This window comes from Leptodactylus fuscus, chromosome 5 (genome assembly GCF_031893055.1).
Source record: "Leptodactylus fuscus isolate aLepFus1 chromosome 5, aLepFus1.hap2, whole genome shotgun sequence".
Lineage (NCBI taxonomy): Eukaryota > Metazoa > Chordata > Amphibia > Anura > Leptodactylidae > Leptodactylus > Leptodactylus fuscus.
In genome coordinates, this window is record NC_134269.1 from 63,604,805 (window position 1) to 63,623,238 (window position 18,434).

General features: G+C 38.6%; 1 protein-coding gene across 1 annotated transcript in view; it reads left to right on the forward strand.

Annotated features, from left to right (window-relative positions):
* The window catches only part of ACAN (aggrecan), a 74,966-nt gene extending 58,891 nt beyond the window's left edge, over nt 1-16,075 (forward strand). Inside the window, exons 14-18 of the mRNA XM_075273256.1 lie at nt 1,629-1,787; nt 3,297-3,379; nt 4,759-4,903; nt 11,251-11,433; nt 13,522-16,075. Coding sequence (XP_075129357.1) covers nt 1,629-1,787; nt 3,297-3,379; nt 4,759-4,903; nt 11,251-11,433; nt 13,522-13,601 — 650 coding nt within the window. The 3' untranslated portion in view covers nt 13,602-16,075. The remainder of the gene's footprint in view (nt 1-1,628; nt 1,788-3,296; nt 3,380-4,758; nt 4,904-11,250; nt 11,434-13,521) is intronic.
* Nucleotides 16,076-18,434: the final 2,359 nt, after the last annotated feature.

The following is an 18,434-nucleotide window of genomic DNA, read 5'->3' on the forward strand; positions in this document are numbered from 1 at the left end:
AGCTCTAAATTCTTCTTCCACCCAAAACTTCTAGTTTTGTACTTCTTCCACCCAAAACTTGTCTTGAGTGTAGGCACCATATTTTAAAAATTAACAAAATGTTGATAATGTATAAGTATAACGTACTTACACCAACAGATATGTGGTATGTTATCATTCCATGTGGCTTTTTCTGCCCTTCAAGCATTTTCAATGAAAAAGAATGGCTCTATAATCAAAAAGTTGTTATTCTAATACCTGGTTACAGTTCAAAAAGAAGCAGAAAGAGCAAAATAACTTACAAGTAATAAGGGATAGAAGTATTGGAGACTTTACATCGAAGGAGGCCAAAAAGAGTAGTTATTTTATGTGCACTTTTCTTCTTTTCCGGTAAATCACTTGAAAGTGCAGGTAACCCAGTATGTTAATTGGGGCTTATTACTTTGTATATTTCCCGCTGCTTGAAGTGTTCAGTGAAGTGAAATAATTCCTTTTAGCTGCTATAGTAAAGTGTAAAACATTTAAAATAATATATCTCCCCAAATATAAAATGGCATAAATGAATGCATCTGTTCACACCGTAATAAAAAAAAGATGGTGATGTGTTTTTTTAACAAGGAACCATTCTTGAGTTATAGAGTACATTTTTTATTTTCAGTCTGTGATTTCTTTTAAGGGAATTTACTATACTGTATAGAAAATGCAGTTTGAGCTGTAGGGTAGCATGTTATAGAGCAAGATGAGCGGCGCAGACTGATACTTTTGTGGGAGTACACTAAGACTTCTAAGAATACAAAACGTCCATTGTATGGATTCCATTACATCTTTGATGTATATAAATGACAGCAATTATACAGGATCCATATAGAGTGGTGATCACTCTCATAGAGTGGTCATTAATAATAAAATGTTTAAATTATTGGAGGCTAAAAGACTAAATCTGCCATTTTCCATATGGACAATATACTGCTATCAAGTTGGAAAGTTATTTTACAGAACACTACTGAAAGAAAACCTTATCTACTGTAGACAATTGGCTATTTAGGGGTTCATTGGATACTAAATGACATCATGTTTTTATCACTCTTTAACCCAACATTGTTTGGGAGCGTTGTCACAACCCCATATGTATATGATAGTTGGCCAATCCTGTCAAAACTGGTGGATTAAGTTGACCTTTTTATTATGTATATTGGCATCATACCTCTGTACCTGAAGTGATGGCCAACAAGCTGCTATCTTCAGGCCCTCGATGTTGTCCTACATCCTGCAGACCATGTTATCATCCTCAATGACTTCACTTCCCCAGTGATTACGAAACACAATGATTTCTAGAATTGTCTTTTGGAAGAAGAGCAATATATTTACATTTTACTCATATGGTACCTTGAAAGGCACCTGCAGTTGAAATCTTTTCCCTTTTCCCTTTGTAAGTCTTGAATATTCTGTATGCCTGAGTGAGGTAGTGTGATTCTCTCTTCTTAGGTAACAGAAACTCAATAACGTTCTCTCTGTTCCCTTTCATGTCAGTGTCTTTTTTGACTCTACAGGTTCTCCTCGGGAATCCTACAAGAACGCTTGAGGTACACGTGTAACTTCAAACCTATTGCTGTTTTCTCCTCACTTTATTTCTTTCTTGTATCTCTTAGATCTCGAGGTATGCGATGATGGATGGACCAAATTCCAAGGACACTGCTATAAACACTTCTCAGAGAGAGAAACCTGGGTTGATGCAGAAAACCTTTGCCGTAGCCATCAGTCACATTTATCTAGCATCTTGACCCCTGAAGAGCAAGAATTTGTGAATGGTTAGTTGTGTCTTGGTCAGTTATGAATGTATTGTTGGTTGCGCGATAGTATTGAAGTGTGTCCTATATACATTTTCTGATGTTAGTCAATGTACATTATGTATTCTGTGTTTAAGCCAACTGCAAATGTATTGACCATGTTCCAGTGTACACAGCAAAGTCGGATCTGAAGAAAACTAGAAATGAGTGACTAGTACATGTGGTCTAGTGGCCAATTTAAAATTACTTTCTTATATAGTCACATAAAACTTAAAAAATGTATCCCCTATCCACTGGCTAAGGGATGTGTCTGATCACTGGAGGCCTGAGAGTGGAGCCCTAGCCATCAGAAGAACCGAATCAACAATTCTCCTGTCTGAATGGAGCAGTAATGTGCATGCCCGGCCTCTGCTCCATTCACTACTATGAGACTGAAAGAGATAACTGAGTACTGAGCTCCATTGTTCCCACAGAAGTGAATGTAGTGATGGTTAGGCATATGCTCTAGTCTCCAGGCACACAGTGAATGGCACCCCAGCAGTCAGACATTTTATCCTTATCCTTTGGGTAGGAGTTAAATGTTAATAGTAGAAAACCCTTTTATATTATAATATTCTAAGTGTTTGCAGTGACCACTATGGAGAGCTAGAAAGGTTACCTCATACTATTTATATAGTGCAGTAGACAGTAAGCTGTGAGCTCACGTCTTAGTAAATATTCTTCATGAGATAACAATTGTGGACCATGTACCGATTCCCTGCCTTTTTTGGTTAGGTGATAAGTAGTTGTTGCCAATTGAGGTTGTCCATCTATAATCTTACACTGTCCAATCATTACAGATAGTGATAGACTATATAGTGCACCCCTATGATATATGGGATAGTAACACCTACCTATCAGCTTATTTAGAAATTAAGCAAAAAAAAAAAAAAACTCAAATATGCAAATGAGGCTGCAGTGCAGTGAGGTATGACTGTATCTCAAACCTGAATACAGGACCTTAGTAGGCTCTGGCACACACACCGCATTTAAGCCTCATTTGCATATTTCTAAAAATGTCACTTTCAATGAATCAGTTCATCTATTGGATTAGCTAAAAGTATGATGGTGCTCAGTATAATTTCCCCTACAATGTGCTGTGCCTGGTTTGATACTGAGTATCATGGTGATTCCCCCTTATGACAGTTCAATGTGGGAAAAACGGGAAAGTGTGGCAAAATAGGGTTTCTTTTTGCTCTAAGACTAAGGCCACACAATACGAAAAAGCTGCTTTTTTGTTGCTGCCTTTTTTTAGCTAAAGCCAGGTATGGTTTCAAAAGGAATGGGAAATATAAAGAAAGCTTTTATACTTCTCCCTTCTGCCAAATCCACTTCTGACTCTGGCTCAAAAAATCTGCAACAAAAGACACAGTTTTTCTATAACACGGGGACAAAAATTATAATCTCTATGATATTTATCCCTGTATGAACCTTATAGTTACCTGTTCACTCTAATCTGTATGTATGTTAATCATATTTAATGAATAACAGGTAATGCACAAGACTATCAGTGGATCGGACTTAATGATAAGACTCTAGAGAATGACTTCCGCTGGTCTGATGGCAGCCCTATGGTAAGTGTGTTACACACAAAGCACCACTTTGTCCATAGGGTGTCTCTGGTACTGCAGTTGTCCTACATTTACTGGAGTACCCAAGGACAAGATGCTATTATACCCCTGTATGATTTTGCTGAGGTCAAACGTTAAATATAACTAGTGGGATCACCTACCCTGTTTCCCCGAAAATAAGACACCCCCCCCTTCACCTTCTGGATCACATACAACCGGCAGTCATGCCGGCACTCCGCTAACTGTTCCCCGCTTTATTTGCCGATTGTTCCCCGCTCCAGCCGCTGCATAAAACATCCCCCGAAAATAAGAAAGGTCATATATTTCGTTAGATAATTAATTATAAGAACATGTCTTATTTTTGGGGAAACAGGGTATATGTAATAAGTATATGGCCATTTATAGTTGCCTGTTTTGGGGTATAAGGAGCCAATAGATTGTACATTTAGTTGTAGCAGTTGAACCTTCATGAATAATCAGGGGCATAACTTGAGGGGGTGCAGAGGGTGCAGTCGCACCAGGTCCCAGGAGCCTTAGGGGGGGCCATAAGAACTGGCATCAGTATTGAGATTGCAGTTTCCATCTGGCCCATAAGCCAAGGAGACCCACAGATTACCCTAACCACACTAAGGGTGATTAAACTCCTTAGCACCTGTAACCATCACTATCAAGAATTCTCTGTAGGAATGAGGTAGGGGGCCCTGGTAAAAAGATTGCACCGGAGCCAACAAGACTTTAGTTATGCCACTGCGAATAATGCTTATTTTTAAAGCTGTCTAGTGCTTCCAGATAATCCCCACTATCCAAGACTGTATCAACATTGTAGCCTCAACAATCATTGTTCAGTCAAGAATTGATGTGTTATCTGCAACATCACAAGTAATTTTAGTGAATGGGATGGCATTATGACCCTGACATTGTGAAGCCAGGACTGTCAGTGACAACTAAATTGAACACTGATCGATATTTTTTTCGACTGAGTGTCAGAATACAACTCTGTTAACTTACATTACTGGTAACCTTGGAGGGCAATGTGGCATTCTTTGATCACACAATGGCTCACAGCCTAAATGAGTACTTTACGTTAGTTAAGTTAGAGACGGTAGGTTCTGTAGGGTCAGGCTCATCGTTCAAGCATTATCATGGAAGAAGTTGACAATTTTTGTTTGTTTGAATTTGTAATATGGAACTGATCAAAATCAATGTGCCATGAGTAAACTCAAGAATTAAGCTTTTAAGCTTTTTTGCCTAGGGAAATTTTCCACTGTCTCATATGATCAAAGTAATGAAATACTTGCCACAGCCCTCTTATACAGACTATGCGAATACAATTTACTTTACTCCTTCAAGATTTAATGATATTTTATGTTTCTGGCTATTAGCTATATGAAAATTGGAGACCAAACCAACCAGATAACTTCTTTGCCACTGGAGAAGACTGTGTGGTGATGATCTGGCATGAGAGAGGAGAATGGAACGATGTGCCCTGCAATTACCACCTGCCATTTACATGCAAGAAGGGAACAGGTACTGAGTCATCTAAAAGGGGACAGATGTACAAATAACATTTAGGTTGGGACCCCGTGGGTCGGAAACGCCGCGATTTGCCCACAGCAGAAAATTGCGGTGTTTTACAGTAACCGCAAAGTGTATGGGATTCTAGCGAATCCCATGCCCACTTTGCGGTAAAAACAGCAGCAAGGAAATGCCACGATTTCCAAAACCGATGCGGTTTTGGAAATCGCAGCATGTCAATTATATCTACAGAAATGCCGGCAGTTTCCCCATAGATATAATTGTAACAGAAAGTCTGCGGAGGAAAACTCTGAATTTTCTGTTTAAAGCGCTGCAAGAAGAAATGCAATACATTGCCGCCGCGGGTTTTCCTGCACTTTACAGCAGCTGGTTGTCCCTTGGGTTCTTAGACTTAAGGTTTTTTTAAGTGTTTGAACTTTAAAAATATATAAAGTCTCAAATACAGAATAAGGTCAAGTATAGGCTTATTGAGTATAAATTAGATTTATTGGGTGATACAAACAAACCAGAAATGAATGCTCGCCATGGTATATTTTTGATCTCTCCTTTCTATCTACTTTAGCCTTGAACAACAAAAATTTTGAAGTGTATTCGTTTTACCTAAGTTGTATAATAATATACTTTGTCTATAGCAACCAAGCAGATTATACTTACTCTTTTGTCTGCACGAATTGGTTGTCAAATGTCACTTTTGGCTTTCATACTGTAAACGCCCGGCCACCAATACACAACACTAAGCTCCCTGAGATCTATGATGCTCGGGATTTGTGACTATAACTAAACTAAACATGTGAATCCATCCTCTGTCCTTTACATTCCCAATTTATTCTGAGTCGACAGCTGCTGTGATGTACAGTAGCAACATGGTCAATAGGATTTCTCCAAATCAATCCATATACTATAAAAACATCAGTAGAAAGTGCAATGCAATCCTATTCGCAAGGTTGAAAGCAGCAGGAGCCCCGTGGTGATTCCTAATCTCAGGTGGTATTTGTAGTAAGGGCTTTCAGGGAGACACAATACAGAATTTTATCTAACAATTATTCTGCGGTGTGTCTGCTGTGTGTGAACCAAGCCTATGAGTGGTTTGTCCCATGTAGTATACTGGAGGCTCAAGCATTTTAATTTTTTATTTTTATGTTGGTATAATGATTGTAAGTTCTTTTACTATATTTCATTGTGCTGCTTGTTATATCCAAAAACCCTGCTTTTAGATTGCTTCTTAAAGAGAAGCTGTCACCAGATCTCATAAGTCTAATGACAAACCTCCTCTGATAGGCGCTGTCTCCTTGAGTGTTTTGTTTATCCAAATCTGTTCAGCTATTCCAAAGATATAAGCCCTGTTAGTGTTACTGCCCTCTTGGTAAGTATATTGTAATTTGCATCAACACTAAAAGGGATTATATCTTTGGAAAGGATGATCAAAATTGACTAAACAAAACACCAAAACCCTCAGATTGACTGAACCAATATGAGTATCTCAATGGGCTTTGAGTAGACCCGATCTTGAGATTTCAGGATCGATTTTAAAATCTGATTTCCGATCATTTTCCAGATGATCCTGATCCCAATCGCGATCGTGAAATTTGCTCGATTGCCGATCAGAATCCGATCTTTTCTGATCCCGATCTTTCAACCCTAGTCAATGCTTCTCTATGGGAAAAGTCACTTTTTGGATTGAGCCAATCCTGAGATTTCAAAATCCGATTTCCAATCATTTTCCAGCCGATCCCAATCGCGATCGTGAAATTTGCTCGATCGCCAATCGGGATCCGATCTTTTCCGATCCCGATCGCTCAACCCTACATTTGAAACCTGCCAAAAGTTCTCTTTAAGAGTCTCTGTCTATGACATATTATGGAGTGTTATTTGACAAATGTTTTCTGTGATTTTTCATGCATATATGCTATAACTACGAAGGTGGCGTAATAAAATTCCTGCAAGCAGCTCGCTTTTTCAAAGTCAGATTAAATCTAGAGCTAAGATGTACCATTTTAGGTAGAACAGTGAAAATGGTGCCTCAGTAAGCTGCATTCAGGGAATGGCGCTGCCGAAAATTTATCGCCATGTCTGAGTTTAATGGAGCAGCAGTAATTTCTTGTGGGTACTTTCCCTTTATTTGCTTTCTTTTAGTACATCTTACAAGGAGGAAAGTCTTGTACCGCTTTCAAATCAAACATGTTTTGTTTAAGGAAAATCCTCCTCAATATTGTTGCTAAGTAGCGAAAACTAAGAAAAGCCCAGAATGGTATATAAATATGCTGGCCGCTACATGGAGGAAGTATAATAGGGAGACATTGTATCATTATTTGCAAGAAAATTAATTAAGGTGCCTATTATTTATAGCTCAGTACCAGTTCGGTGGCAGCCTGGGAATTGTTGATTTTGCTTTCCATGGCTGGCACAGTAAAGCGAGACAGCTGCAATGTCCATGAGCCTAGCAACCAAATTTAGCAAATATATGCCAGGCAAGAATCTTTAGCCTGTTGCTTGAAATATATATATATTGTATATATGTGTATATATATATATATATATATATATATATCTCAAATATTTTACTTTTAGAAATTATGACATATATAATGAAATATTATGTATATTAACTATATCCGGATCCAAATAATACTGTAATTCACCAAGTAGAAAATTCGCTGGCCTTATTTCAGGGCAAAGGGGATAACATGACTTGGTCAATTTTGGCTAGCACACCAATGCCTTGTGCCAGACATCTAGTAAGCCTTTGTGCTATCAGATGCTAGTGCCATTTCCCCCATGAGGCCATTTAATAATGTTATATACCATCCTACAAGGTTTGTTCTACACTGCTAGCCCCGGGTCACCACATTAGTTTTCTCATCAATCTCAAACCACCACCACCTGTGATTGTCTATAGACATCTTTGGTTTTGTCCACAGACATCCTTCCTTCCATGTGTTGCTTTCCTTTCCTTTCCTTCCTATCCTTCCGTTCTTTCTCTTCTTTCTTTTGCTTCCTGCATTTCCTTTCATTCTTCCCTTCCTTTTCCTTTCCTCATTTGCCTTGTGAATGACTCAAAACTACAGCAAAAGCGCTGACAATTTGTAGACAATAGGGTGATATTAATGCCAATAAACCACAAAAAGGAATAGAAATATATAAAGTTAAAACATAACTTTTAATAAATATACATTAATACTATTAATTCTAAAAGGCCAGGGAGGAAAATCTATGAACCAATGTGTGTTGTGCAAACAATATAAAAAATTACACAGGCACGGCAGCCTCCATGAAAATGAAACCAATGACACTCACCAGTCAGATGCTATTGCGTGAATTTAGGTCAACATGTATAAGAGGTTGCTAATAGTAACTCACTGGTATATAACCAGGTAATTCTACAATTCTAGGGGCCCAGGATATACAGGTAAAAGAGGAAATAACAGACAGGATACTGACGGGAAATAGAGTGCGATACTATTAAGCCCTAAGAGCCTATCTCAGGACCATTCCCCTAATGGTAAATGACCTGACAGGAACCTGTCCCTGTGTTAAGGCCACCCTGTGGGAAAACCTGAGAACACTCAGGAAAAATTAAAATGATTGAGCATGCCACCCGACATGTGTGTTTCATCAGGGAAAGATATAAACAGACAACCCTGAATCATCAGGGGTTAATGGGGCTCAAACACACAAACAAGCCCTGTATAGGCAAAAGATTAAAGAATAACACTGAGCAATATATCACTCATACTCACTCATACATGTTCCAACCATGCAACCCATAATGTCATGAGGGTAGACAAAACAAATTAGAGCAAGTGTAGTGAAAGCCTGCCACAGATATGCAGGATAACGGTCTCCTGAAGTATCAGGAAGAGACCACCATTGCCCAGGTCTCAGACGGAGTGCTACCCCGCCTCTGCTCCAATATATGGGGTCAGGAAGTGCATGCTTCAAATCAAAAGTTCGCGCATGCGCAGTAGATACCAAACCCGTAAACAGGCGTGAATGCGCATGTGCGTAAAAAGTCTGTAACTCGCGCATGCACGCACCAAGCTAAAAAGCAAGCTCCAGAGCAAAAAAGGTAAATATATAACAAGAACGCCAGGGAGACCATCTGAAGACAGCTCATAATGAAAAAGCATATGAGCAGGAACATATATACCCGGAGGACAGTGCCAAACTGATATATATATAAAAGAGTCACCTATTAAATAGTATCAAGTGGAGAAAAGGGGAATATTTTGTTGCCGGTACTTGACCAGGACTAGAATTAAAGTAACACGAGGATCAAAGAGATGACAGACACGAACACAACACAATAGTTACCCCATCAAATAAAAGAGGTAAAACTAAGTTGCTCATTCAGTCCCAGAGGTTGGACTGTTTTTAAACGAAAAATCCATTTAGTTTCAGTTTGAGTAACAAGGCGATCCCAGTCCTCCCTACGAATCGGGGGCTTAACAATATCAATGCCCATGAATTTGATGCAAGATGCATCCCCATGATGTACTAAACGAATGTAACACGCAATAGGAGTGTCACGATCATGTGCAATATCCAGTAAGTGTTCACCTACCCTCCTCCTCAATTCTCAAATGGTTTTTCCAATGTATTCTAAGCCACATTTACAATTGGCTTTGTAAATTACTCCTTTGGACCAACAATTGATAATTGTGCCTGTGTAATTTTTTATATTGGTTGCACAGCACACATAGATTTTCCTCCCTGGCCTTTTAGAGTTAATAATATTAATGTATATTTATTAAAAGTTATGTTTTACCTTTATATATTTCTATTCCTTTTGGTGATTTATTGATAAGTCTGAATAGAATAATTTAATATTATCCTTATTCTTTGGACCATGATATTAATGCCATCAGCTGCAGACACAGTTATAATACTTGTAGCCAACTGATGGATATCAACAAAACAGTGGATAATATACATTGCCTTTGGGCTTTGATTTATTTTTGTGTCAAAGCTCACAAAAAATTCCAAACAATTCACCAAGAATAAACCTATTTCTGAGTTGTTACAATTTTATTGAATGAACAAAAGGAAGGACCATAGAGTGTTTAGGTCAGTGATGGCAAACCTTTTAGAGACCGAGTGCCCAAACTGCAACCCAAAACCCACTAAATTATTGCAAAGTGCTAACACGTCAATTTAACCTTAATACTGTGCAGATCCACAAGTGCAGACAATTATGGACCCACAAAATAATTATAGAAATAATTTTCTACTGCATTTGGTATAATTTTGAACAATTAATGTTCTCTATTTACATCGCACAGACCTGTTTTATAGTGATGATGCAATGTTATCATGATCTATAATAATATCACATTCTTCTATATAACTGATACTGTGTGATATAAATAGCGAAGGGCCTCCACTCAGTACAATCTGCCCCACAGTGGCCCCCACACGGTCCAATCTGCTTCACAGTGGACCACACACAGGACACTCTGTTCCTCAGTGGCCACCACACAGTACAATCTGCTCCACAGTGACCCCCATACAGTACAAACTGTTCCACAGTGATCTCCACACAGTACAATCTGCTCCACAATGACCCCCATACAGTACAATTTGCTCCACAGTGGCCTCCACACAGTACAATCTGCTCCACAGTGACCCCCATACAGTACAATTTGCTCCACAATGGCCTCCGCACAGAATAATCTGCTCCACAGTGACCCACACACAGTACAATTTGCTCCACAGTGACCCCCATACAGTACAATTTGCTCCACAATGGCCTCCGCACAGAATAATCTGCTCCACAGTGACCCCCACACAGTACAATCTGCTCCAGAGTGACCCCCATACAGTACAATTTGCTCCACAATGGCCTCCGCACAGAATAATCTGCTCCACAGTGACCCCCACACAGTACAATCTGCTCCACAGTGACCCCCATACAGTACAATTTGCTCCACAGTGGCCTCCACACAGTACAATCTGCTCCACAGTGACCCCCATACAGTACAATTTGCTCCACAGTGGCCTCCACACAGAATAATCTGCTCCACAGTGACCCCCACACAGTACAATTTGCTCCACAGTGGCCTCAACACAGTATTATTGGTGCCCACAGAGAGGACTCTGAGTGCCACCTCTGACACCCATGCCATAGGTTCGCCATGACTGGTTTAGGTAGTAAGGAGACTTGTTTACCCAAGGTACCAGGGCACAAGTTACCAGAGTAGCCCCAGTAAGGTTGTTTACCTTGCCGTTTATATAGCTATGAAGCTTGGACAGTAGTGTGAATATTATTAATATATATTAATATTGCTTCATGACTCTGAATGGCCAGAATAAATCAGTAACCCTCTCTTCCTCTTTCCCAGTGGCTTGCAGTGATCCTCCAGTGGTGGAGAATGCTTATACGTTAGGAAGGAAGAAGGATCGTTACGAAATCAGCTCACTAGTCCGGTACCAGTGTAACCAAGGCCTCTTACAGCGTCACGTTCCTATTATCCGATGCCTACCAAGTGGGCAGTGGGAAGAGCCAAGAATACAGTGCATAGATCGTAAGTATCCCACTATGACTGTCATTTATTCATTTTTTTCTAGAAGGGGGGGTTGTTATATGTGTGATTCCATTCTCTTTAGCGCAATTGCTAAACACAATGTACATGTACTTCAACACAGCTAATTGTTGTTGTGAATAACTACTAATTCTCCTCTTGGCACAAATCCTAATGATTCTGTGGTTATTCCAGCTAATGGCAGGTTGCATAAAATGACGCCAGGCACTGTTATTTATATACTGACTATTCCTTAGAACATGTGCGCCTAAATAAACTCATTCCTTATAAACTCATACACTACTTTGTATCCCCATCGTAGTCTTTAATAAAATAATACATAGTAAGGGTTTATCAATATTATGATACAAGGTAAGTTGTCAGCAGTGAGAAGGAGTTGACAGTACTAGATCATTTTCTTGTATGCAAGATCACCTGGCTATTGAGAACCGTCACGCTGTGAATTCTGATCGTAAATTTCTTAATTCTGTAATGAGAGCTCCTACGACGTCTTAGATTACTATCAACTCAGTATCCAAATTATCACAATGGGCACGCTATGAGGTACCAACGCACGTGATAATTAAATAGTTTTACCTGTCCTGGACTCCCGAAGTTACAATTATATAGTAAAAGAAAAGCCAAAAGTTTCATGTTAGATATTTATAGCTTCTGGAATCAAGATCGCCAGTATGCCTTGATGCAAGAAACTGGAAGTTCCTACAGAAAAGTACTGGAAATCACATACATTATAGAAAAAAACACAACTTCTACTATTCTACAATGATGTTGAGGTCAACATATAAAGATCATTTTGTTGTGTCAGGGATAGACAGTGCATATATAACTATGTCTCTACAGAGAGCGCTTAAAGGGAACTCCTCCCTTTCCCCTAAATATCTGTTACCATTATATCAAGGCCAATGAGATTCTTCTTAAAGGGATTCTATCATTAAAATCATATTTTTTTCTCAATCACACATAGGAATAGCCTTAAGAAAGGCTATTCTTCTCCTACCTTTAGATGTCTTCTCTGCACCGCCATTTGGTAGAAATCCCGTTTTTCGTCTGTATGGAAATGAGTTCTCTGTGCCTCTTCTTCCAGAGTTTGGTTCAAACTTCTAGGCCTCAAGCCTCGGGTAAAGCAGACTGCGCATGCCCAAAGGCCACAAGAAAATGGCCGCTTACACAGGCCACAAGAAAATGGCTGCTTACACAGCTTACTGTTTACTGCTTACTATTACCTATGTGGGGGACAGAGTTCTTGTTCCTCTGTCTCCCCTGCTGGTGCTCCAATGCTCAATGACGCCACCAACTCCCTTCTATTCAGGCTGCAGATTTGTTGTGTAGAGTGGAGTCAGTCATGTGACTGAGAGTCAGAACTTCAGGGAAGGCATAGCAATGGGGGTTCCGGCCTCCCCATCTGCACTTCCAAACTGGTGATAAACAGGACTCCTGGAGATTGGGGTGTATATTAGTAATCTGTTTCACCATTGCAGGGAAAGCACCTGTAAGCTTTAGGGTAAGATCACATGGGGGGTTTTTGGACTGGATTTTGACACGGAGGCCACCTCATAGTCTGGTCCAAAAAACGGCTAGCCATGACTGGATGCCAATGCAGTGCACTGGCATCCAGTGGCGTCATTCCGCTCTGGATTAGGCCCAAATGAATGGGCCTAGTCGGGAGGGAGGGAGTGTTCGTGTCGCGAATGCTGCGGCAGATTCCGCGGCAAGAATGGTCATGTTGCTTCTTTTTTCCACTACTAGGTAGCGGAAAAAATTGTGAGCAGCTCCCATTGAAGTCAACGGGAGCCGGTTTTGTCAGCGGATTTTGAGGTAGATTCCGCGTCAAAATCCGCTGCCAAAAAACTCTTTGTAAACTCAGCCTTATTATTCCCCAGACAACCCCTTTAACATAAATCTTACAAGTATTTTAATACTATTTGTCATCTTAGAAATGTGATGTCATATCAATCTAGTATATTTCTAAAGTACAATAAACAATACAGCAAATATAATAAAGTAACATTTCTGAAATAAAGCTAACTTATGACTCTTTTTTCTCTTTTCTTTCTGTTTTATTTCCCGCAGCTTCTACTTACAGACATAAGAGAAGCCCCAGACGTCGATCGAAATCCACTAGCAGAGTTGCACAGAACACGGCCCATTAAAAGAAAAAGACAAAAAAATTTATTGTAAAGAACATTTATATTAACAATGTCAATTTCTTTTTGTTTTGTCATATAAGGAGTTTATATTGAAGAAAATCCCAAGCTGTATATAAAAAAAGCACCAAAGCAAATTAGGTTTCAGCATTGTTACTAATGGTCAAAGAAGTGCCTTTGTCAGGGATCATGTTGTGCCTTTCTTAATGGAGGGTGGAAGAGTTAATTGCAAATAAGAAAGGCTATGAGAAGCCATAAAGACTATCTCCCCCCTGCCATAACTAAATATAATGTGATAATAATGTAATATTTTTATTATTTAAACTCCAGGCTGGCCGAATTTAATGAAAAAATATAAATATAGTAATAAACACATTGCACATTAAGGACCTTAAATAAAAAAAAATTGTGAAAAATCGCTGAATGTATCTCAAATGTGAGAGGACAAAGGGGTGGGGTGGGTGAGAGATTGAGAAGACAGCCGTCCACGTATGTGCTTGTACTGTATCATGAGATCTGATCTACAAGCCGTAGACACATTTTATATGTGCTGCCATGAATAGTCCTCTCCCACTGCACTTACTACCCAAAGGATAAGGTCATGTTCAGAAAGTCTCTGTCATAGATCTCTATGGACCCACTATAGAGATAAGCTCGCGGTCAAGACAAGACCTTACTTGACTTTCGGAGAAGGCTTTCTGCTATAGACAATTCACTCACGCATGGCCAAACGCTGCTCACCTCAAAGGTTCATATGTTTTCTCTGAAATATTTGCACACATATTATATACTAATTCTGCACTTATGTAACAATGCACTTATCTAGTCTTCAGCAAAAAAAAAAAGAGTCCATTGCAGATTTGACTCGTCTCTTTATAACCAAGAGCTCTGCAACTCCAACTCTTTGGGGTTTGTTTCTTTCCTTGTGTCATTCAGAAACAAGTCATTGTCAATGTGACACGTCCTTTTATGTATCTCCATTCATAGATGTCTTCTGCAAAGTACTGCTTCTTATCTAAGCTAGTGATATGTTGTCAAATTATGGTATTATTTGGATAAAGCTTGGCATGCCCTGTATTGTGCAAATCTATTGGACCACTGGGACACCCTGTGGATTTGTGAAATGCTTGACAGATGCGTGTCTGTGTCTCATAAATCATCCATAGCCTTGAATGCAAGATATTGTATCTATAATACACCTGAAACCGTTGCTATTTTTCCCTGTTTAGCTGAATGAAATTTGCAGTGGGGCCTATTATAGCTATAGGTCTATAATAGGGTGAGGACTATTACTAACGTGGACAGGTTTTCCGAAAAACGATAACGCAATCCACCGTCACTCTGCTTCCCCTGCATTGCCAGCTGCGCCTGTGTGTCTTTGATAGAACCTCATGACTCCCCGTAGTAGGACTGAAACAGTTTGCTTCCATTTCCCCATCTTTGCTCCGGGGACCGTGCAGTGCATGATGTTTCCGTGCACCTATTTATATTAAAAATAATGTAATGTTATTAAAAATACAATTGGAATACTAAGTTCTATTTTTATTTAAATGAAGTTGCAATATTCTCCTAGGATTCTGGAGGAGCCTCTGTGTGTAATGTCGGGTACACTTTTCTATATTTTTTTGTAAAAAGCAAAACAAATATTTTATAAAACGTGCATAGAGAGAAGACAGAGTAAAGAATGTGTAACATCAGAAAAAAAAAAACATTGTGAAATGTGTATAATAAAAAAGCAAAACCTGTTGTATTTTATTTTACTGGATTTGCAGTGATATTTTGACCAATGTGTGAATACGTTGCCAGCCAAGGGTGCGTGAATACTGTGTGTATATTGATGAGTGGCTTACAAACTTCCATATACAAAGGCTTAGTGTTCTGACCATGTCTAAGTATTTTCCTTCCCGAAATAGGTGATACTTTTCTATTTATGGCCGTCTGTAACTGACAGGAAAGGCGGTTATTTCCCAAAAATATTTGATTTTAATTTGGCTTCTGATCAGCTTGGTTCACCTTATGAAGTCATGTTAGATATGGAAAAGTCCCACAATAAATATGTTTACAGAATGCAGTGAAGCTAACCTAAAAATAAACTTTAGAATTTCATTTCCGAACTTGGCAATAGAAATGGTTTGCAAATGATTGTTGTTAGGTTTTATCCGCCTCCTCGTGGCGTAAGTATTTGCTTTATGGAAATCGAGTGCATTTGGACTCTCGCTGCAATAAGGCTTGGTAGGAATCTGCCTCTGCTTTTAAGTCAGTAATGCTTTATTGTTAACCCATAGTACTGCAGACAGGTTGATACGCAAAATCTGTATGTGTCTGACACACTCTCATAACATTCTCCACCAACCTCATACACTGTAAGCCAATGGATTTATAATAGGACCATATAACCATTATTATTACAAATGAGCATTGTCCAAAGAAGTCTTTGCACTGTACTCTGTACCATGTAACACCTATGAAATAAAGCACTGAGCCAATAAAATATAATTTTCTATTTTGTTTTAGTTATGTTACTGATGGGAACCAGTAACGGTGACCTGGATTTAAAGCTGGTATTGTCATAGTTGCCCAGGGAGAAACAGACAAATGCCCTTGGAAAACCAAAACTAACAGTATGTTCACTTAATATATTATCCTCTATTACCATTTATATTTTGACTTCTTATTATTAGTAAGTAAATAATAGGATGGAGAAAAAAATTGAGATATCAATACTGATCAGACATAAAAATAAGTAGAATCTGCTACAGTTACAATTATGCCAGCATTGTTCTTTTGTCAAGAACAGAGCTTTTCATCAGACACTCATGTACAATGTTTGTCCTATAATGGGAATAGAATAAATTCTAGCTTACTACTTAGGCACTCAACAAATGCACAGAAGCAGTCAGTGTGTTTGTTTTGTGTTCATGAAAAAGAAGCTAGTTCACAAAAATATCAAAGAAATATGTATAAAAGATAATTTTGCATATGCCATATAATTCTATACTAATCTTGTAAATTTAAAGGGGTTGTCCCATTTCAAGAATCCTATCTAAACTCATAGGTTAGGTAAAATGAAGACTTTTCCTAAGTATATTGCTTTAGAAATGCTGCTTTGTTTGCCTGCTATTTGAACCTTTTCCTCCCATTGTTTACACAGCGTTTCTATAACCTGTGAGATAGGACAAGTGACGTCACTTACTCAGTGCTGGCAAGCCAATACGTTCAGATAATTTCAGTTTGCTGATAAAGCCCGTTCTGTTATCTCTCTGTGTAAACACACAGATAACACAGAGTCCGTTCTCTACAAGCATATGCATATTATCTGATCTGCATAAGTATTGTGATACTTCAGTGTCCCATTCAGTAAAGGGGGGGATACAGGAAGTGAGAAGAAGAGACAGCAGGCAAACTGCTGAAACAAGGAGATGGCAAAACCCCTTTAAACTATGAACACAAACCCATATGCAGTCATATGACCACAGTGTGGGGTCCTATGCCTTTAACATGGGGTTATCTCCCCTGACTAGATAGATAGTATCACATATTGCAAGCCCTTGTATCTCCATTGCTCCTTGGTTTTCTCCCTTCTTACCTGTCTCTGGAGTGGTGTGTTACATGATGGGCTGTAAGTTATGTAATGTGTAGTCAGTAATAGAAGAGCAGAACAGTTTCTCAATAGCAGATGAGGGTGTGTATTGTTTGTGAAAACTCACATCTTTACAGTATCTTACAGATTATAATATAGGGAAATGCAATATTATAGAGACAATGTCAATGTGAGAAATCATAGGAACTGTAGTTCTTTACATTGTAATATCACCCATAGAAAGCCTTAGCAGCATCAAAAGAGTGGTGCAGCACCGAATTTGCAGCACAGACCTGGATATGATAATTAAAATGATAAAAAGTACTGCTAATCAAATGAGTGTATGTATTGTTTGTTAAGACTGAAAACTCAAATCATTACAGTACTTCACAAGTTATAATGTAGGGAAATTCAAGCAGTTTGAAATAGAGACAATGTCTACGTGAGGAATCATAGGAACTGTAGTTCTTTACATTGTAATATCATCCACAGCAAGCTCTGGCAGCATCAAAACAGTGGTGCAGCACAGAACTGGGTATCATAACTAAAATGATAAAAAAAAGTGCTTCTAATCTATGACAACATAACCTGGTGGGCATTAAAAAACATATAGGTACTTTTCTATTATTACCTTAGAAAACCCTTTTAATGTAACTGTGTGTCTAAGTATTACGTATATAGCAGATTTTTAAAAAATACTTCTACATTCAGATCCTTATTTCACATCTTGAAATATTTATAGATGTATTATTCCACTCAAGCAAACTCTACCTATGAATGCAGAAGAGAAAAAAACCTCTGTATTCCCCCTTAGAAAATCAGAGGTTGCATAGTGTTACTGTATAACCCCATAGATTTGTACTTGGATGTAATAGAGTCATGTACTCCAGTGTGGAAACATTGTTTTTTCATTAATTAAAAAAAAAGAGAGAATAAATCCAATGTACATTTTACGAGTGGTCAATTAGACTGAACAAAATTGCAAAAACAATGTCACTCTAAGTGAAACAGCACTATTGGAGCTAATGTTATTGGCGTTATTAACCTAAATTGGTCGGCTCCAATTATTTTTTGCATTGAATATTCTGTCATTATAAAAGACCTCTTTTTAGGTATTTAGGACATAACATATTGTTTCTATCAGCAGGTCACACCGCTAAAATTCAGGGTTAGAAACAATTCAAAAACAAAAAAAGCAAAAAAACAAAAATAAGGACCCTTTTGTGAAGTGCTGTTATTTACTTGTATTTGGAACATGC